At 37.7% G+C, this 23,544-nt stretch overlaps 1 protein-coding gene across 1 annotated transcript in view; it reads right to left on the minus strand.

Annotated features, from left to right (window-relative positions):
• Positions 1-23,544, minus strand: part of LOC126355909 (cholinesterase-like) — a 101,050-nt gene that overhangs the window by 1,235 nt on the left and 76,271 nt on the right. The window contains exons 8-9 of the mRNA XM_050006422.1: positions 11,913-12,042; positions 4,181-4,319 (exon numbers count right to left, since the gene is read on the minus strand). Of these exons, the coding sequence (XP_049862379.1) occupies positions 4,181-4,319; positions 11,913-12,042 (269 nt within the window). The remainder of the gene's footprint in view (positions 1-4,180; positions 4,320-11,912; positions 12,043-23,544) is intronic.

Raw genomic sequence — 23,544 nt, forward strand, 5'->3', positions numbered from 1 at the left:
GAAGAATGTTCGACGCAGAGAACAAACAACCCACCCACTAATATGTCGACATATTAAGGTACCAGATATAAAAATAGGAAATTATAATCGTACACCACCCTGTACGTAATGACGGATATTGAAAACGTTCTGTCATGAAAACCTTGTCTGAATGCTATGCAACTGATAATCCAGTATTTTCATGCCTGAAGGAACTGTTGATTAAAAGTTAATCATTATGCGTGCTTATCTTCAGTATTTCCCGTAAAGAAAAGAGCCGTTAGTACAGATGAAGAATTTGATGTCCACTGGGTGTATCTAACATTGTCTCAGACGAAGTTCGTAACAGAGCATGCCCATAGGACGTGTATGGACAGTTTATGGCCTTCTGTCTGATCTGGAGAAAGGTCGAGTCATCGATATGAGGGACTTGGATTATCTATCATACCGACAGATCGCAATGACACTTGGCTGTAGTGGAACGTATTCAGGCGGACTGGTTATATGTGGACTTATGACTACAATGTGGCAAGAACAGTAGATACGACTTTATCCAGAAGGACACCACCAGGAGAAGATCGTAGGATTATTCGACTTGCTGTGGCAAATAGAAGGAGGACACCATCTGCAATCTTGACAGTGTGCCACCACCAACAATCCGGAACTGGTTATAGATATCCAGAGGTCTCGAGCTGCCCTGAGTTGTTTACATATGACTTCACAGAACAGATAGCAGATCGAAAGACTAAACATATTTTTCCAAACATGTTTCACAGAGGGAGGTCACGCTCTAGGGCCTACTTTAAACCATCGCACGAACGAGAAAATGGCTGATACTGAAATAAATGACATGGTAAAGAAAAGCAACTGAAATCACTCGACAGCGGCAAGAACAATGCACCTGACGGAATACGAATACGATTCCACACAGAGTACACGGTAGAACTTGCCGCTCTTCTGGCAGCAGTGTACAGTAGAACTTTCCAAAAAGGGTCGTCGAACAGATGATAAAAGCTTTAGGCGTTTATCTCTGACTTCGATCAGATCTAGCTCCGAAAAGAGCGATCGTGTGAAACCAAACTCGCTATGTTCGCCCACGAGACCCACAGCGCTTTAGATACGGTTCCCAGATAGCTGCCATGTTCCTTGACGCTTGCATACGGCCACCTAAGAAACAAACTAAGAGTGTTCGGAATACCAGACCACCTGTCTGACTGGACTGAAACGTTTCTAGCAAACAAAACGCAGCACGTCGTTCTAAAGGGAGAGAAGTCTTCACTTCAGACAGACGTAAAAGTGATTTCGGGCGTAGCCCAAGGGAGAGTTATAGATTCATTACTTTTCATAGTATGTATAGATGGCATAGTAGAAAACATAGACAGTTCCATGACGCTTTTAGCTAGTGATGCTATAGTATGTAGAGACGTTGCAACGCTAGAAAACAGTAGCTAAATACAGGAAGAGCTCCAGAGGAGTGACGCTTGTTGCGAGGAGTGGCAATTGATCCACAACATAAACAACAAAAACAAGTAGCGTATTGTGTATAAATCGACAGAAAGACCCATTTTTATCTATAGCTATGCGTATGGAGCGATTTAAAGTGCAACAACCACATAAAACTAATTATTAAACATTTATCATTAGTATGGGATCCGTATCAGATAGAATTGGCAGAGGAAACAGAGAAGATCTAAGAAGATCGGCACGTGTAGTTACAGGTTCATTTTGTAAGCACGAAAGCGTCACAGGGATGATGAAGCGAATCCAGTGGATGGCTCTACAAGGGAGGCGTTGTGAATCGAGGTGTGGTTTATTGGTCGTGCCTTAGCGTTCTCATTTCCAGCGCCCGTGTTCCCGGGTTCGATTCTCGGCGGGGTCAGGGATTTTCTCTGACTCGTGATGACTGGGTGTTGTGTGATGTCCTTAGGTTAGTTAGGTTTAAGTAGTTCTTAGTTCTAGGGGACTGATGACCATAGATGTTAAGTCCCATAGTGCTCAGAGCCATTTTTTTGTGGTTTATTATTAAAGTTCCAAGAGTATATTTTCCTGGAAAAGTTAACATACGTATTACTTTCTCCTACGTACATCTCGCGAAAAGACCAGGAAGATAAAATCAGGGACTGTCTGAGAAATTTTAATAAAACTAGGGAAATTTAATATTCATTGTTACAGGTTTCCAGCAAGAATGGGATAAATTTGTGGATAAATTTTTTTGCTGGAAATTTACCACATTTATTCGCAATTGTAACAGGAAAGGAGGGACAAAGTGTCCTCGACCGCAGACCGCACGGTGGCTTATGTGGTATAGATGCAGATATAGATGTAGGCAGAGACTTGTATGGTGTGGAGACGAGGTCCTCTCGACCATGAATGGGAAATACATGGACTCGAATACTAATGATGCCATAGGTTTTACTTAGTAGGAGGACTGCAATGGAACCAACAGACGTGCTATTTCATGTAGTAAGACCATTTTTATTAAGTTCTATACAAAAATTGGAAAAGGGAGAGAATTAAGTGTACCATGTGGTAATCAGCCAATAAAAAGAATCGAAACAACACAATTTCTTGGAGTGCACTTTGACAAAAAAAAAAATTAACTGGTCTTCGCACATAATAGATCTCTGCTACGTATGGTTTACACATTGTCACTACATATGTTGGCCCTAAAACTGCAAAAGTGGCATACTATGGCTGTTTTCAGTCATTTATTGAATACGGCATTATTTTTTGGGCCAACCAGCCATTAGCAAGGAAAGTGTTCATTGCCCAGAAGCGAGCTTTAAGAGTATATGGGGTTTGCGCTCAAGAGGCTCATATAGGAATAGCTTTCGAAAACTTAAAATATACACAACTATATGCCAATATATTTTTTCTCTCATGTGTTTTGTGAATAAAAATATAGAGATGTTTCAACCAAACAGTAATTATCATGAGCATAACACACGGAGGAATAATGACATAAACAGCAAGAATAGAAATCTGAAATTGATGCAAAAGGGGGTCCGCTGTACTGGAACAAAACTCTTCAGTGCTGTTTCTCCTGAAATAAAGATAGAGATTCATAACACAAGTAAGTTTAAAAAAGCGTTAAAATATTTCTGCGAGAAAAAGCTTTATACAGTCTAGATGAATTTTTAAATAAATAAATTGTAAAGTTTTAGTATTATATAATACTAAATGAAATAATGCCACTAAGAATGTCATTTAACTTGAGCTCTACATCCGCTTGAGCTCTGTGTCGGTTTTTCGGTAGTGCTTTAATGATTCTAAAAGAATATGTATCTTCTCATATCTGAATTGCTACCCAAAGAAATTACTGTATAAATTTTTATATAAATATGTACTCAAATGTCTGTATGTGCTATAAGATTATCAAATTTTATTTCTAAAAAAATTGATTCGTTCCACGTCCATGTGAACCCAACACAGTTGGGCCTATGGAACACGAAATAAAATGAAATCAAATCAAATCAAATGGAAATGGCTACAGCAATCCGACGTTTACGTCCAGCAGCGCCAATGACGCCATTTGCAGGGGATGGCACGAAGCTCATCGTCAACGACGTTATTTCACCAGTTTTACTTCTACCACATAAGCTGCCCTCAAAAGACCTTTGAACTGTACGACCTGTAGAGCAATTGTTTGGCTGTATAATTAAAACATTTCAGTACGTACAACCAAGTGACCTCTACATACTAAAGAACGGAATCTCCTGCTGCAGGGAATATGAAAAGAAAAACACATTTAGGCATAGCGAAAAAAATACAGTTTGCAGCACAACCATTGCTTATCATGTTCTACAAAATTTTAATAAAAATGGGATCCGTTTCAGGTCCTTACTATCGGTTTCCAGCAAAATCGGGACAAATATTTTGCTGGAAACACGAGTTTTTACGTGTTAATAATGTTATTACTGGGAAGGTCTGCTGAGGTAAAACATCTTTATCTCTAATACCTCACCAAAGTAGTAAGGAAGACAGAATAGGTGATTTATTTTCTACATGTTGTGGTATTTGTTTGATAAATATAATATTATGCAGTGAATATAGAACATGATATACGACTAATCACTGAAACAACTTCAATCTCTTAAAGAATTACTTGAACACATACTAATGGACATATGGATTCATCTAAGCTCTCCTCTGAGCTGCTCTGTTAGCATTACTTGGTTTTAGTAACTACAAGGACTCATACCCGTATTTTACGAAGTTGGTCCACAGGCGCAGCATATTCCTCCGGACTTTATCCTCTTCGGACTGTGGGTCCAAGTTATAATTAGTGTCACCATTATAACGGAGGAAGAGGAATCCTTGTTCTCCTTCGTGTTCAACACCTGAAATAGAGATGTGGTCCGGCCAACATATTATGTTTGCTCACAGCACTGAATGATAGGTTGCAAAAGTAGATTAAACAACTGCACAGAATACACCGATGGCGTAAGACTAAGGTTCTTCTTTCATTTAAGTAATGTGAAAACTGTCGCCTTTTGTTTTGTTCTTCAGTTTTATTACCCGATTACCGGTTTACAATCGCTAAACGATTTATTATCAGATGGTACAAACTTATTGACTGTCTGCAGCAGTGTGGGAGTCGTAAGTTATAGCAAGATGTACAAAGAAACATTTAAGCACTTTGCACCCAGAATTCATTTCATGAGATCAATTTCGTTGCTTTACTTACAGTTATTAGTGTCCGTTGGCTCTGCATGTTTTACAAAACCTACTTAAAAGAAGAAGTACAGCGAAAGTTATGTCAAAGAGTGTGTGGTCGCGACAGTAAGTACGTATCTATTTCTCTGTAGCAAAAATAACAAGTACTTATAAAGTTGTCATGTGGTATTTATAAAATCTATTAAACAATAAGTTTCGAATATAATGCATTTACAATTTTAGCAATAAAAATTCGTTTGACGTTTCTTTTGTCTTTTATTTTACGAAGATTGATAACATTTATGAAATAAATAATAAACATCTCAGAATAACTATTTTTTATAAATAATGAAAACAGGGTGATATGCGGGAGGAGGAGATTGTGTGTGTGCACAGGGGCACACACACACTAGAAGGAGAGAGAGAGAGAGAGAGAGAGAGAGAGAGAGAGAGAGAGAGAGAGTTGAGTAGTTGTGACAATTTGGAAGAGAGAGAGAGGGAATGGGGGAAGGGAGATCTTTATAGTTATTTAGTTTTTGAAGCTAGTGATTCTTTGAAATTTTTGGAAAAATGGGTTACTTGATAAGTCTGTTTGTTAATTTAAGATGGGCTAATTTTCTTTTTGGGTGAAAATCTTTAATTACATCAGGAGGTCCCTTTTCATTACTTTCTATATAATGTGTAGGATATTGAGAATTGTATTGATGTTTGTAATTAAAAGACTGTTTTGTGCTACGTGGGCTGCAAAACTACATGGTGTACCTGTGTGTTTTTTGTATCGAATTTAAGAGTTTCGTCGTGTTTGTCCTATGTAATTGCAGGAGCACCTGTCGCAGGTTAATTTATGTATACCTCATTTGTGAGAAGTGGCATGACTGTTTAATGTTATTAACTTTTTCTGTACTTTGTTGATTGAGTGGTAACTTGTTTTACATTCTGTGCTTAAAACAGTTTTGCAATTGTGAATGAGGTGTTACCAAGGAATGGCATGGAGATATATTTAGATTCTTCTGCTATTGAGGGCTGTGTTTTTGTTGCTGTTCGGTTGGTTTTGATCTTTTCATCTAATTTGTCAATTATAGATGGATCATAATTACGCTTGTGGGCTGTTGTACTTAAAATATGTAATTCTTTGGTTTTTACATCAGGTTCAGCATGAATTTTGTTTACATGATTCAGTGCTGAACTAAAAAATTATAATTTGTGTTAATTTTGGTGGGATACTGTGTTATTTATAATGACAGCTATATTAATTGATTTAAAAACCAAATTTTTCAAAGCAAACAAAATTGAAGATGAGAGGGTCATTTATTATAATAGATATGTTGATAAAGCATTGACACTGTACAATGGGACAACCACTGAAGCAGAATGCTTAGCTGAGAAACTTAATAGTATAAATGCTGAAATACAATATACAGCTGAACATCAAGCTCACATCATGCCACCAAAAACAACAAAATTAGCATTTTCAGATCAGTACTTAACCGAATAAAAAAATTCGTGATGAACCTGATGTAAAAACCAGGAACTAAATATTTTAAATACAACAGCCAACAACAGTAATTATGACCCATCCATAATTGACAAGTTAGATGAAAACATAAAAACCAACCGAACAGCATCAACAACACAGCCCTCATACCGACTTGAAAAACTGTTTTAATCACAATATGTCAAAATAAGTTAGCACACAATCAACAAAGTTCAAAAAAAGATAATAAAACTAAACAACCAGGCTACTTCTCAAAAATCTGGTATATATAAATAAATCTGTGACAGGTGCTCCTGCTACTACTACATAGGACAAACAGGGCGAAAAAACACAGATTCCCTACATTTAAAAGATTTAAATAAATATAATTTTCTAGCCAATGTAGCACAAAACAATCAGTCAATTACAAACATCAATGCAAATCTCCATATCCCACAAATTCTAGACAAAGTAATAAAAATAGACCCCTCACAACAATTAGAAATTTTTGCCCATAACGAAAATTCACCCCAAACCGTCTTATATGAACAAGTAGACTTAGCAAATAACACTTTTTTCAAAATTTCAGAGAATAATTACACCTGAAAAACTAAATAACTAAAAAAAAACTCTCTTCCACATCTGCACGTCTACACACACACACAAACACACAATATGCTCCCACATACCACTTCTTTTTTATTATTTAGAACGAAGTAGTAATGCTGAGATGTTTATTATTTATTTCAGGAGTGTTATCATTCTTCGCTAAACAAAAGATTAATGTTACATCAAACGAAATTTCATTGCTAAAATTGTAGATGTAATATCCTCTAAACTAATCCTTGAAGAGATTTTATAAATATCGCATGACAACTTTAACATATAACTACATCTTATTTTTGCTACAGAGAAATAGATACATCCTTACTGTCACCACTGTGTAATACAAGAAAACAATAAAGAGTCTGTCGGCCCTAAGACAAACTTCTTGACATTACTTGAGCTGTACTCCTTCGATTGTTTACATTTCGTGAAGCATGTGGAACGTGTTACCTGTGGCTAAGTGTGTGAAGTGCAGTAAAACTAACGTCACTGGAAAACATTCATTACGTTTTCCTCGAAACTGTGAGCATCAACAACCAACTAACGGATAATAATAACTGTATGTAAAGCAACAAAACTGATCTCATGAAGTGAATAATGCTCTCCACACTCAGTGGTTACATGTTTCGTTTATACATCTTGCCACAGCTACACGACGTCCGGAGTGCTGCAGATAGTCAGTAAATATGTACCATCTGATGATGAATCGCTAGGCAGTTCCAAACCAGCAATGAGATAATAAAATTTAAGAACAAATCAAAAGACGAATAGTTGCAGTAATTTCAAGAAACCATTATTCATCACAGTCACAGTGACCCTCATCCATAATGGATAAAAGTTTTGATAAGAAGACCTTCTTATGAAACAAGTCTTACTTCATTCGCAATCTTTGTTGTACACTCACTACCAAGAATCAGCAGTACACTTACTAAATTAAGGTCAGTAGTTTTTAATAGTATTTTGAAATTTAATAGCTCAAAAACTTTAATAGATATTGGACTGAAACTCTAACCAAATAATTTGTACATTGTGACCTCTGACTGAAAAAAATTTAAACTATGGAATACATAGTGGCGTAAATACTGATTTTTATATTATCTACTGAATTTCGTGTAATTTTACACTGTACTTCTTCGCTAGTCACGATAAAAGGCCAAAACAAATGTTATGGTTTTAATGATTAAATAATTGAAACAGCAAAAGAGGAATATCTACATATTTCCTGTTTTGTGTATTTAAAAAATTGTTTATTAGGAGTCAAATTCTTCTTCCAATAATTAAAAAAAACATGGCGTGATCCGGATTAAAATACGTAATTCATCGTTGAGTAAAGTGGTTAACTGTTTAGCCAAGCATTATATTATTATTTGTGCAAAATTTTGTTTTTGTAGCTTTAATATTGCATGAAATAATGAGATGTTAGTATGCAAAAATGTTGATTATACTAAATGTAAACTAAAGGTTTGCATGTCATTCTATTTTAAATGATAACATGCCAAATCATTTCCAATCCATAATCCTGTTGATTCTGAGTGTTCTTGCATCTTCTTTAGTTTTCTTTCTTTTCTTTGTTATTCTGGCCGCCACTGTCATGCTTTTTGCATTTTTTTTAACTTCAGTGACATGTTTCCTGTCCACTTGTAGCTTCCCGTTTTTCATGATGTCACCAGTTTTAAAGCCTAGTCTTTCATGTTTTTTATTCTGCTTGTTAATCCATCATTGAAACATATTATTGCATCCACCTCACCAATCTGAAGTGGTGACATGCCAACAAAATCCTCAAATCAACTATTGGAGCTTCCAATCGGAATATTTGTTTTGCCACATAAATATTTGCTAGGAGTTCAGAATCTGAATGAATTTTATAGAAAGGCTTTAGTTCTGTTACACAAATTTTTGAAATGAGGTGTGCCTGTGTGCGCTTTTGCCCATTTGATTGACATCTATCGTACTTGTACCATAAAGGGTTCCCTTTTGGGCAGAGGCTGTGTATACTCGTGTATACTGTGTATACTCGTAGTTGCCCAAATAGCTTTTCTCATCTCACTGCCATTTTCGGTGTTTGTCCTGACGGCTAACCCATAATATTCTGTGATGTTTCTATTTCTAATTTGGTGAGTGTGCCTTTCTACCATCTGCTTTGTCATTAGTGAGGTTCTTTTTTCCTGGCATCTTTTGCCCCCATTCTCTTTCGCACATGTCCTACATATTAATTTATGTTTCACCCTATGGTTTAGCAGTCACAATACTACTAAAGGTTTTACAGACATCATCACCAAGTTGGTGAGTGTATCACCTACTAAAAATAGAGACTGCACCCTTGGTTCCCATACCACTACTGAAACCTCCAAAGTTTTTTTTCACATTTGCGTACATTTACCTTACTGGCACAACTTTTGCAGTGTTTTATCGGACATTCATAGTCTAACACATTGCCTGTATCTACAGAAGCAACTGTGACAGCTCCATTCAGTGATGTACATCCTCTCATCGCCAGGAACCGTCCAATGCAGCAATAATGTCAGAAGACTGACAAATATCTATAGTTTGTTTTGTGGCCCTCTGCACAGATGCTTCACTGACTTCTGTTAGGGTGTTGTGCAAATGTTTACAACATCTCTCAAATTTGACAGCAGTAGGAGTTCCATCGTACCACAGAACAACTCGTCTGCTTTTCTTCTCTATCCAATACACCTTATGGCTTAAGCAATGCGAATTTTCACTTTACTATTTTGCATGTTTCAGGAGGTGTTATTGTACATTTCATTACCTTACAGGTTTGACATACCAGTAATATTTTGCTGGATAGGCCTCATCTCTTACTTACGTTTTCACTAAACGTAAGGGATTATTCATTATTATAGTATTTACACTGAGCGGCAGACAAAAACAATTCTGAAGTCTTTCACTTACTAATTCAAATGTAACCGCTACTTTCACTGTTTACAACACCAGCATCTTGTTCATTTTCGGTAAGATGTTTCAATTCGCCTTTTGAAGCACTGCTGACGAAGTTTTATTCCTAACCTCATTTCACTGCAGCGTAACATTTTCTTCATTTTTACGGTTTCCAACAACAATCTTGTAACGATTACCGTAAAATTTACGACTGAAATCAAATATCTTCGTTTCTGTCATTGTAAAATGTAAGTTTGAAAGACGACTGGTAGTGGAAAACGTAAGTAAACTGAAGTAAACTATTTGTATAGACAGAAAGATCGATTCCACTAAATCCTTGCTCATATTACTGTCGATATGTTCCTCACGAGTTGCTATGGAAATAGCTGCTCAAAAATTAAATAACCAGACAGTATAGAAAAGATTTTGTGTTTGACAGTAGCGTAACATCTAAGCACTCACGGGTCGGATATATTTTAGAAAGGCATTTAAACACGGAAATGATGAGGTACTATAAATGGAGTTTGACGATGATGATGATGATGATGATAAAGTCCCATACTCCTTGATAGAGAGTAGGGGGAAAACGCGCACCGCCATACTAGGCAAGTTCCTAGTAGAAGTGTTTTTCCATTGCCTTCCTCCAACCGTAATGGGGATGAATGATGATGATGAAGACGACACAACAAGACCCAGTCATCTACAGGCAGGTGAAAATCCGTGACCCCGCCGGGTATCAAACCCGGAACCCCGTGCTCGGGAAGCGAGAACGCTACCACGAGACCACGAGCTGCGGAGAAATATATTTTTAATATAACGAACAATCACAGAATTTTATTAAATAAAAAAATTGATGTTGGGCACTAGCGTCCTCCAGGACCCCTTAATGTGTGTTTTAAGTATTACACAAAATTAAAGTACAATCTTTGACGAAAAGGACAACTGTCTTTACAGTATGAGCACACTGGACACCTCAGTATTTTGTATACAGTACCATTTCGATAAAGAGTGATGCTCTAGCTGCAGCTTTCTTTCAGCAGCCGGCCTGAGTGGCCGAGCGGTTCTAGGCGTTACAGTCTGGAACCGCGCGACCGCTACGGTCGCAGGTTCGAATACTGCCTTGGGCATGGATGTGTGTGATGTCCTTAGGTTAGTTAGGTTTAAGTAGTTCTAAGTTCTAGGGGACTGATGACCACAGAAGTTAAGTCCCATTGTGCTCAGAGCCATTTGGTCCATTTACTTTTCTTTTAGCAAAGCTACCTATTCATACCATTGAGGCTAGACACCCACTGGATTTGACTCCCAACATATCTTCTTTGTGTCGTTTCTTTGTGGGAAACACGATATACTCTAAACTGACGCAGTTATACTAAGGACGTAAACATCAGCAGTTCTTCCACGGAATTGGTACTGGTAAATGTTTCGCATGTCCGTTTGTGTCCTGCATCCTGTCCCTTCTTCGTGTAAGTATTTTCTATATATTCGTTTCGAAGCCGATTCTGCAGAGAACCTCGTCATTCCTTCCCTAATCGCTCCACCTAATTTTCAGTATTCTTCTGTAGCACCTCATCTCAAATGATCCGATTCACTTCTGTTCCGGTTTTCCAGCAGTCCACGTTTCACTGGCAAACACTGATGTGCTCCAAACACACGTTCTTAGAAATTTCTTCCTCAAATGGAGGCCTATGTTTGATACTAGTAGATTTCTCTTGGGCAAGGATGCTCATTTTGACAGTGATAGCTATTTTCTATGTCCTCACAACTCACAGTCAAATCCATTCCAGAGCCTACTGCTGTGCTAAAATGTGTCGTAACACGATGACCTTAGTTTGAAGTGTCGCAACTGTAGTACTGATGTTGGCAAAACTATCCATTATTGGATATTAAGATTCTAAGCCTAATATTGTCGTCCTGCGAAATTTTCCCAGAGTAAATCTAAAAATAAGTAGTAATAGAACCAAGACAAGACTTTTCTTGTCCAGCCTGTTTAGAATTATGTAAATAAAGACGCAGAGCATCAGCAACTATAGGGAAGAATTTCGGAAATAATAGCACTTTTATTACAAATATGATCAAGTGTGGCTACGACAGGCATCAAGAGTCCATTCAGGTGCGAGATGGAGCAGACTTGCGTTGCTTGAGACAACCAGACTTGATAATGCCCTGGGAAGCCAAAACAGCTCACGGCTAAAATAAATCTGCAATTTTTGAAATTGGTGCAGAAATTTTCTTTTTATAAAAAAGAAGAGAAGAATGGTGCGGAAAGCAGTTTCGCAAAACGATCTCCTCTTGCACTTACCCCATTCGTTTGTAGGTACGTTCACCCCGCGATAGTCGAACTCGTAGTAGTAGACTGGTAGATCGGTAACTTCCACTATTCTTCTGACGAGTGCGTCGGTGGGGTTGAAGAAACTCATGTCTTGACTAAGCTGGAAAAAAATTCAGACAAATGTATTATAGCAGAGCTCGCTGGTACATTTGTCATAGTTTAAGAAGTCCCAAGGTATGTGATTTTCTCGAAGGCGTGTACAGCTCAGACACCGCCCCACAGAAAATGATATAAAGAGATTCGACAGGCACGGTCACACGTCAGACACTATTAAGCTCTAAATATTACTGACTTCGTCTGAAAAAATTCGCGGAAATTGTGGTTCAATTGATTCATTCATGGAGAAATGATAGCTGAAACCTCTAACACAATTTCTGGTCGAGTCTTGGCGAAGATTTCAACGTTGATGTTAATCTCGTTTACAACCTAGACGTTGCTACTTTGTGCTCACAAGTAGAAAATTCAAAGCATTCCGAAATTTGTAACATCGACCAACAACTTTTGTCAACGGTTTTGCATTAAAATATTTTTTCACTTATAACTTTGCCTTACTCTAGTATATCTTTGCTACATATTCCACCCTATATCTTTGTTACATCTTCCTTATACCAATAAATCATTTATGATACTCGTATTATTCCTGCTACCTATGTATCTTGTTAACAGACATAAATAGGAGATAGCTGAGTGCTGATGCTAGGATACATATTCACCTCTGATACTCGCCGCCAAAGGAAAATGCGGTTGTAATCGCCAACAAATGGGTTAACGTCCTGGAGTGAATCCCAAAGTTACCCGAGAAAATATGTCTCGCTCCAGATGGTGTACGGTCGATCAGTAGATCATTCGAAAGCTGTAGTCACCATGGAGGCACTGGGTGTTTACCTTCCCCTTATCTTTCGCTTTCCTTTCTCCCTCATTGTCGCCAACAACAGAAACACGGCGTAAGCGCCCATCCAGACTAAGATGTTCCGCTGTTTCCCTGAAACGCTACAGGTGAAGGCCGTAGCCTTTGTTCGCGAATGGTCGTGTGCAATGAACTGCCCCTAACCTACGCAATTGTGGTAGGACTATGCGCCGGTGTCTGACGGCGACACATGTTCACAAACGAGTAATCCAAAGATTGTTTCCAAATGAGACTACTAAGCGCTAACAGGCCACAGGATTCTCATGGATTTACGATAAATTTTGAGATTGCATACTTTGCGACTTAGCATCTTTTCCTGAGAATCTCTCACTTGATGAATACTTCTACATGACTGGTCAATAACACATGTCGTTCCTGATTGTAAAAAAAGTAAGGAGTACGGCTTAATGAATAACAAATCAATATCCGTAACTAAAGCCAAGTGATTTTTCTAATCTGTAATGAGTTGGGTTAATGTACAGCAAACCCTCGTCGACTCAGTGCTGGAGACGAACAGCCAGTGAGCAGCAGCAGCAGTATAGCAAGTTGCCACATACCATAATTATTTTCAGTTGACACAACATCATGTACAGCAAGCTTATTCTATCAGATACCTACGAATATAACGTGTGTTACATAACTTATAGGTCTTATGGTGTATTTCTGTCACAAACATGAGGTATGGAAAGGTTCATGCCCCTCAGCGTCACATTTCCGAATTATAACGTTAAAGTCGTAAATTATTTGGACTTTCGAGATACAAGGTGCGGATCTCAAGTTTTGCATGTAGGTAAAACAACATGAGAAAAAAATGTCCTCAACGTCGAGACTAAATCGTTGGATTATCTTAGGAATTATTATGTGTCTTATATTACTATCAGGCGAACAACAGCAGTCGACGTAATACATGTTTACTGAATGTAGGTGAACACTAGCTGGCTAACGTTGTGCTGCTAAGAACGGACTGTTAAAAACTTTGCAGGAGCGAAGTCTTGGTCACTTTATTTTATGTAAGAGAATTCAAATTATGTCATCGCTATTTCTGAAGTTGTGCTTGTTTTTTCGTGGTAGTATTCCCTACTTCCAAATTACATTCGACTGAAAGTGTCGGTACAACGTGACGGCGCTCTTTATTTAAATTTTTCACTTAAACGCCGAGCCAAAGATGCTGGCTCCTCGTGGCTAATTGTGTTACAGCTGTTTCCACTTGCTTGGATATGAAGGAATAGGGATTCTGCTCTGTAGTCAGGTACTGACATGAAAAGCACGAATTGTTAGCGACATTACAATTCATTGTCATTGGAATATAAAATGACATTAGTTCTTAATCTGCAATCCATAGTATCCAGGACAATGTCTTAGCGATATGGTCGGGAAGACACCTACCGCCATGGGTAGAACTTTTTTTTTTTTTTTTTTTTTTTTTTTGAGTCGTCAGTCTTCTGACTGCTTTGATGCGGCCCGCCACGGTTTCCTGTCCGGTGCAAACCTCTTCATCTCAGAGTAACATTTGCAACCTACGTCCTCAATTGTTTGCTGTACGTATTCCTTCTCTGTCTTCCTTTACAATTTTTACCCACTACAGCTCCCTCTAGCACCATAGAAGTCATTCCCTGATGTCTTAACAGATGTCCTATTATTGTGTCCTCCTTTTCAGTGTTTTCTACATATTTCTTTCCGCTCCTATTTTTGACAGAACCTCCTCATTGCTTACCTTTTTAAGTCCACCTACCTTTCACCATTAGTTTGTAGCAACCACAACTCAAATGCTTCCATTCTCTTCTGTTCCGGTTTTCCCAAAGACTGTGCCCAAAACGTACGTTCTTAGACATTTCTTAGCCAAATTGAGATTCAAATGGCTCTGAGCACTCTGGGACTTAACATCTATGATCATCAGTCCCTATAACTTAGAACTACTTAAAGAAAAAATCCATTACCCCGCCGGGAATCGAACACGGAAACCCGGGCGTGGAAAGCGAAAACGCTACCGCACAACCAGGAGTTGCGTACCGGAAACTACGCCTTATGTTTGATACTAGTAGACATCTCTTAAACAGGAAAACCTTTCTTGCCAGTGATAGTCTGCTTTTGATGTCCTCCTTGCTCTATCTATCATCGGTTATTTTGGTGCCTTTTTAGCAGAATTCATTGACTTTATCTACTTTGTGACCATCAATCCTGATGTTAAGTTTCTCACTGTTCTCATTTCTGCTACTTCTCATTACTTTCGTCTTTCTTCGATTTACTCCATATTCTGTACTCATTAAATTGTCCATTCCGTTCAGCAGATCACGTAACTCTTATTCACATTCAGTAAGGATAGCAATGTCATCAGTGAATCGTATCGTTGATATCTTTTCACCATCAGTTTTAATCACACTTTTATTTCCATCACTGCTTCTTCGATGTACAGATTAAGCAGTAGGGGCGAAAAACTATATCCTTGCCTTTAGACCTTTTTCATCTGGGCCCTTCGTTCTTGGGGTTCCTCTCTTATTATTCCCTCTTGACTCATGTATATATTTTATATTACCCATCTCTCCCTGTAGCTTACTCCCATTTCTCTCAGAATTTCGAACACCTTACAGCATTTTACATTGCCGAACGCTTTTTCCAGGTCGACAAATCCTAAGAAAGTATCTAGATTTTTATTTAGTCTTGCTTCCATTATTATCCGTAACGTCAGAACTGCCTCTCTGGTGAATTTACCTTTCCTAATGTCAAACTGATCGTCATCCAACACGTCCTCAATTTTCTTTTCCTATGAACGTCATATGACACGGAGTGCTAACCCTAGCATAAGCGAAGAAATGCACACTGGAGTAACAAAAGTCATGGGATACCACATAATATCGGGTCGGACCTCCTTCTGCCGCACGTGTTACAGCAGCTCGAAGTGACATGGACTCAGCAAGACGTGGGAAGCCCCTTTAAGAGATACTAAACCAAGCTGTCTCTACAAGCATCCACAGTTGCGAAAGTGTTGCCGGTGTAGGATTTTGTGCACGAACTGATCTCTCGATTAAGTTCCATAAATGTCCGATAGGAGTCATGTCAGCGATCTGGGTGCCCAAATCATTCGGTCAAATTGTCCAGAATGTTCTTCAAACTAGTCGTGAACAATTCTGGCACACTGACACGGTGCAGTGTCATCTATAAAAATTCCGTTGTTGTTTGGGAAACTAACGTCCATGAATGGCTACAAATGATCTCCAACTAGCCAAACATAAGCGTTTCAAGTCAATAATCGGTTCGGTTGGACCAGAGAACGCAGACCATTCCATGTGAACACATTATAGAGCCACAACTAGCTTGCACAGTGCCTTGTTGATGCCATGGGTTCATGGCTTCCTCTGGTCTACGCCACACTCGAACCCTACCATCAGCTTACTGAAACTTAAATCGAGACATCAAGGTTTTCCAATCATCTAAGATCCAACCGATATAATCAACATACCAGGAGGGGCGCTGTAGAGGAAGTTGTGCTGTTAGCAAGTTTCATCGCACTGTTCTGATGGATCCGTTCGTCGTAACTGATTCGTTGATTTCTGTGGTTATTTCACGCAATGTTGCTTGTTTGTTAGTACTGACGATTCTATGAAAACACTGCTGTTCTCAGTTGTTAAGTGAAGGCTGTCGGCCGCTGCATTGTCCATGGTGAGAGGTTGTAGGTAGACTGTTTAGGTTTTCTTACTGGTAACGCCACGTAGCGCTCTGTATGAAAATCACTGGCTGTGCCATGTGCAATCTGAGGCTAGTTTGCATTGTTGTCTGCCATTGTAGTGTTGGGCTGTTGGCTGTTAACAGCGCGTAGCGTTGCGCAGTTGGAGGTGAACTGCCAGCAATGGTGGATGTGGGGAAGTAAGATGGCGGATTTTTGAGAGCAGATGATCTGGACGTGTGTCTGTCAGAAACAGTACGTTTGTAAGAATGGATTTCTTGAACTGCTACATATATTACAACTTTTGAACACTTTTAAGGTAAATACATTGTTTGTTCTCTATCAAAATCTTTCATTTGCTAACTATACATATCAGTAGTTAGTGCCTTCAGTAGTTTGAATCTTCTATTTAGCTGGCAGTAGTGGCGCTCGCGGTGTTGCAGTAGTTTGAGTAACAAAGATTTTTGTGAGATAAGTGATTTGTTAAAGGTATAGGTTATTGTTAGTCAGGGCCAGTGTAGGGATTTTTAAAAGTCAGATTACGTTGCATTAAAAATATTGTGTGTCAGTTTAAGCACAGTCATGTATTATTTTTGCAAGGGGACATTTCATCTGGCAACCCTGCCAGGATACCTCACTGGAATCTTCTGATTTCTTTCTTGCAGTTTGTGTAATTAGTGTAGCTTTTGTATAGTGCTAGCATGTAATTGTAGAGAGACTCTCCTTTGTAGTTGCAGTCTTTCATTGTTGTACAGTAAAACAGTTGTGGCATGCATGTAGATTTGCACCAAGTATTTCACAGCTGCACTTGCGATTAACTAGATATTATTTTCAGTGCTATGTTAATGTGTTTTCTTATTTTGCTCTTCTAATTGTGTTTTTCCATGTTATCATGTGAAATATGTGATAATTATGGTGTGTGAAAAACGTAACACTAGGCTACAAAGTAAACAGAGAAATAATAGTGACGATGAACATAGATTATCAGCACCACTGTGTAATGAATTAACAGACATTCAAAGTAGTAATTTGGTAATTGTGTATAGGGAAATGGAGTGGTCGGCAAATGATGGCGTGGACAGTGAAACAAATAGTGAACAGGGAAGCATTATCGATCGATCGGTCGTCAACAGCTCGCCTCAGGAATCCGAAATGACAGGACACAATCTTGCAAATACTGTAGATTTAGGTTTTACTTCCTCACCTTTTTCTCAAATAAGTCATGACACATTTTCTGCTTTACAAAATGCGAATATTGCCGGTTCAAATGCACTGCTGAATAGCACTGAGGAAAATGTTTCAGACACCAGTGCATTGTTATTACAGTTAATGCAATAAATGGGACAAACGCTACAAAAGTTAGACACAACACCTGAACAAAATCAGAAACAAGTGGGACAAAATCTTCAAAACTTAGACGCAATGGAACAAAATCTTCACAACACACTTGAACAAAGATGTGAAGATTTAACTACTGAGTTACATAAAATTGAATCAAAATGTCAAAAAGTCTGTAATGATGTAAAAACACAAATTTGTGAGCATTTCCAACATATTTTTTCGCGGCATGAAAATACATTACAGAGTCACGAAGCAGCCATAAAAGAACTGCAAACTACTGATCATGAAAATCATGAGACCTTGAAAGCTAAAATTGACTCAGTTGCCTCTACAGATTCGGTTACGCAACTTTCAAAAACTCAGGAAAACTTAAAGGACACAGTAGATACGATTTCAACACAAGTGGACACTCTGAAACTTGGTTCAGAAAAACACTCTGAGGAAATAAGTTCACTATCGGAGAAAGTAGCCGAACTTTCAGATCAGTTCACTAACTTATCTACAAAGGTGGATGATGATCTGAATGATACAAGACCTGTAGCCTTTACTGACACTGAAGAGTATGGACAAATTAGGAAATTCAAACAAAATCAGAATCACATTAATACGCAACACCAAAGAGAAATCCGGGAAGTACAAGATAAGTTGACACAGGTAATACAAGAAGTACATATTTCAGATGACAGTCGCTCTCCAATACGAGAAGAGGGACATAGAAATACGGAACAGCCACAAATTAACAAGACAAAGGCACTTCGGAAATTATGAAAGAAATTGGCAAGGTACACCGAATTTTGAGATGGAACCGCCGAAACGACGTAACAATGACGACATGCGACTCGCCGACATGATGATTTTGACTATAAGCTGTTCATTACTACACGTAAATTCAAAACATTTCAGAATTCTGGCAACGACATTCATCCACAAGCGTGGCTTCATCAATTTTCTCATTGTTTTCCTCCCAACTGGTCGTTAGAGCATAGATTAGAATTCATGTGTGGCTACTTAGAGAATGAACCAGCTGTGAGAATGCGATCTGTCATTCACGATTGCCATAGTGAAGGAGAATTTTATCATGCCTTCCTCTCAACATACTGGTCTCAAGCCACACAAGACCGAGTAAAACATAGCATCATAATGATGAAACATTTCGAACAATCTGAATTTTCCAGTCTTGTGAAATATTTTGAAGACATGTTGCACTAGAATCAGTACCTGTCAAACCCATACAGCCCCTCAGAACTCATCCGCATTTGCTTAATCAAATTATCTGACCATTTATGACATATTATTTTGGCAGGACGTTGCAAAGACGATATTGAAGATTTTCAGGGATTCTTACAAGAATTAGAAATTGACACTGATAATCGCGAAAACAGGAACACAACAATTACATGTCACATCCGTCACAATTCCGTAATGAAAGAAATAATAACTGGCCACGACAAGGCTATTCTTATAACGCAAATAATGACCAAAACAGACACCACCCGTATGACAACCGTTGGCAGAGTAGTAATAGTTACAGAGAAAGATCGCAGTTCTGTAGTAATGACTATCACAGAGACAACCAGAGAAACAGACAATATGGGAACCAAAATAATTATTATCAAGGGAGACAGAGTAACTTCAGACGCAACAGTTCACCGCGCAGTTACGATTTCGGGAGAAATTCTCCACCACATGACCGACAAACAAGAAACTACTTAAACTATCAACAAAACGACAGACCTGAATTCCATCAGAACTGGTGGGATTCAGCCAGGTCAGGGCCCTCTCGACAAGGTTAATTTGTAGAAGTTACGTCTCCTAATCCCAATAACGGCGTACGCCTTGCATCGCAGGCAGCCACGTGCGCCGGCTGGCTCAGAGAAAAATAACATGGACGCTAACCTTGAGAAAAATGTTAGCATTCCTTACCGACGTATACAACATAATAATTACTTTGAAGTTGAAACTCTGCGGACTAGAAAGGGTAAAGGATTGCACCACATTTCACATGTAAAACCGTTTCTTGAGAGATAATCGTCTTTTTAACTTAGTCTTTGCTATAAAAGTTTTCACTTCACTCTACTAGCACAACTTGCCACACTGAGAAACTGTTAACATGCAGCAATGCTTTAAAATTAACTATCCAGTCTAGAACCAAGAGAACTTATTTAAACAGAAATTACGAATGCATTGTTATAGCGCACAGACAACACAGTGTTGTTATTTGTACATTCTTGCTTGTTAGTTGCACGATCACGTAACGACTATAAGGCTCACATACTTATAACATATACCGGCACTCCTAATGAGATTTTGATGCAACATTTTGGTTTACTTGAAAAGACATTCTTTATTTGAAGTACTTTCTGTGGGATTAAAGATGACTTAGCATTTGGTTTCTTTGACAGCTGCACAATTATATCACGATGCTACTAATGTGTGACACAATTTACATTGTTGCTTTTGTGCTGTATCTGCACAGTTTGTCTGAATTCTTCTGGAAAGTAAAACATGTTTTAGTAGTAACGTTTGTGGTACAGCTACAATGAGACAGCCTTTTTCGTAGCACAACAGTACATTACAGTATAGTACTTTCTTGATCACGGTAATGTACGTAATAACTATGAAATCTATACACACAGCATTTCACTTTTGTTTATGACGAGGTAAGTACATTGACTTCAGCAGAACTTAGCTTTTGGAGGACGATAACTACGACACATTCACAGAATTATCTTACAGAAAGACGCACATTTAGCGATAAAGGACACGTATGTGAGTGATTAATTTTGTACTTAGAACATTAATTTTTAAAATTTTTTTAATTTCAATGATACAAAGATTTCCCGTGATATATTTCATTCCATTACTGTAATCTGTAACACCTGAGGGTATAATTACATTAATCCTCAGGGGGTACACACTTGCTTTGTGTACCATGTGTTTGGCAACCACAAGGAGCCCTAGCTAATATGGTATTTGCTTATACAACTTTACACATAAGTACCATATTTCTCTAACACATAAATTACACAGCTTTCTGATTATTTAACAGAGAATCAAAGAATTTTTTACTATGTCAGTGACACATGTTAACGCAATTACACAGCTGCATAATTTCACACTTATGAAATTATATTTTGTCTGCACTGTATGAACTGTTCATATTTTTTTCGGAACCATTGTGATACTGTGAGATCTTTGAATGATGTATTTGGTATAGGATCACGATTTTTAAAGTACGTTTGAGGTAGATGACACTTCTGAAATGAGCAGAGAATTTTTGTAGGTCTTAAAATATTCAGAAAGCTACGACGATTTTGAGATGTGATTGAGCTGTTGTGATGTTATTATTAAGACGACGATGTGTATTATGATGTTGAGGTATGTTTATGATCAATGAGATGATGCTATATGAGGAATCTGATTATGCTATGTATTTATTATGATGAAATATTGAAGATGTGTTGATGAATATGTAATAAAGTACGGAATAAGGAGGAGTGGTTAGGGACTCTGACTTGTGAAAAAGGATGATGGAAACCAAGAATCGTACTTTAAAGAGTTATGATCAATGAGATGATGCTACATGAGGAATCTCATTAGGCTATGTTTTTATTATGATGAAACATTGAAGTTGTGTTGATGAATATGTATATGTGTAATAAGGTACGGAATAAGGAGGAGTGGTTAGGGACTCTGACTTGTGAACTGTGTGTAAATGCGTGAATGTATAACAATGCCGACGAAAATTTTTTTGAACACTATTATATTTAAAAGATTTAGTTTCTACACATTTGTAACGCAAATTCCCGACCTGTGAAATTTTATATGAGTCTGTCACTGTAGTGTCGTAAGTATTTCGGTGAGAAAGTTAAGTGTCCACCTTCGCGTAATGGGTCGTGGACACCCAGGTGCGCGACAGTCGTCTGGAAAAAAGCTATTATTGTGTGCCTTTCAGAGGCACAGGTGGAGAAAAAAGGAGCCCATTATCCCCGCTATTGACATTACTTTGTAGCAAGCATTGCAAATACGACACGCTCAAACTTGAAAACATATGATTACACTGTGGAACACATAATTTATGATGTTTACTAAAATGCCTAATGAAATGATGAGAAACATTTTATATCTATTGTCTTTGAAGTTGAGAGATTGCTCATTTTGTTTAATATCTAGTATCTAGCTGCACTGCAGTATTGATTAAAATAAAATTTTATAGATGTACTAATATAAATATTTTATGCCTAGAGATCCAGTAAATAATAACTTTATGATGTACTTAAAAAAACGAAAGAGCACAAAAAGACATTTACCTTTACAGGAACTGCATACAGAATTTTCTTTTAAAGTACTTGGTAATTTCTTTTGTAGAATAAGTTGTGGTGCACCACTTTAATTACATAGACATTAAGATGTGAATAGACATCTCCCTTATCTGCATTGTTGTCTTTAGTGTACTGACTTTTCTGTTTGTGGGTTTGTCATGTTTAGATATAAGTTATTACATTTACTGCTGCTTGCTTTGCCAGTTTCCATTTTTTTGTCATTGCTGATTGTGTTAATTATTTTGTGCTGCTGCATTGCCTCAACCCTTAGTTTATCATCTGAGATCAGTAGATTTAAGTTAGCTTAAGATGGGGTAGTCTACCTGTATATAAGAGAACGAGTTGGAAGAAATGCATTGAGAAGCTATAGGAAAATGGTTTCGCCACAAGATGGGGTAGTCTAGATAAGATAACGAGTTGGAATAAATGCATTGAGAAGCTATAGGAAAATGGTTTGGCCACAAAAGTATTTTGAAAGAGGATATGAACAAAAAAGTGGGGTTTAAGGACAACAGGTTTAGGTAGGAATTTCTTGGAAATAAATGATGAGGTATGAGAATGGAAAATAAATAATGAGGTGAGAAATATGTGAACATATAAATACAGAAATCATGCTTGGATAGGATTTTTTTTATGGAAACAAATGTTGAAATAAGACGAAAGATCTATGGAATGAAGTTTTTGGTTGGACTGCCATACCAAATATTACACTGAAAATAAACCCTGTCCTATCCTTTCGTGTTATTCCGCTATGTGTTTGTATACCCTTGTGTATTTGTGTTCTTCCTGTCTTTATGAGTTTAGCTAATAAGATTTATGTTGTAGAATTTTCTAGTACTAAGCTACATTCACTATGATGAGGAATACTGTTATCCTCAAATATAATTTGCATTTATAATATGTTATTTTCTTTGTAAAAATGTTTAAACATTATTTATTCTGTTCTGTTTCAATGCTCATGTGTGAAATTAATGTTTCGAAAACTATTCTCAATATTTTATATATTTACTTATGTCATAATTCCTGTAACACAAATGTATGTGTTTATTTCTATTCTTTTGTAAAGCCTGTGTTACTACAAATGTTATCTATATTGTTATGTTCTTTAATGATGTACTTTGTACCTTTGTTATTTTATTCTTATGTTATAAAATTGCAATTGACACCAGTTCTACAAATTAAGTAACTTGTAAGTTACATTTCACTGCACACGTTTCTGTTGGTCACAGTGTATGGACAATATGTGAGAAGTAGGCACTGTTAGTGTTTGCACGTGTGTTAATAAATCAGCAAGGGACTGGATAACAGCATTGCTGGTTCTAAGGACAATTCCAAAAACTTTGTGAGTGCACAAATGTTGGTTATGGACTT

This window comes from Schistocerca gregaria, chromosome 3, assembly GCF_023897955.1.
Source record: "Schistocerca gregaria isolate iqSchGreg1 chromosome 3, iqSchGreg1.2, whole genome shotgun sequence".
Lineage (NCBI taxonomy): Eukaryota > Metazoa > Arthropoda > Insecta > Orthoptera > Acrididae > Schistocerca > Schistocerca gregaria.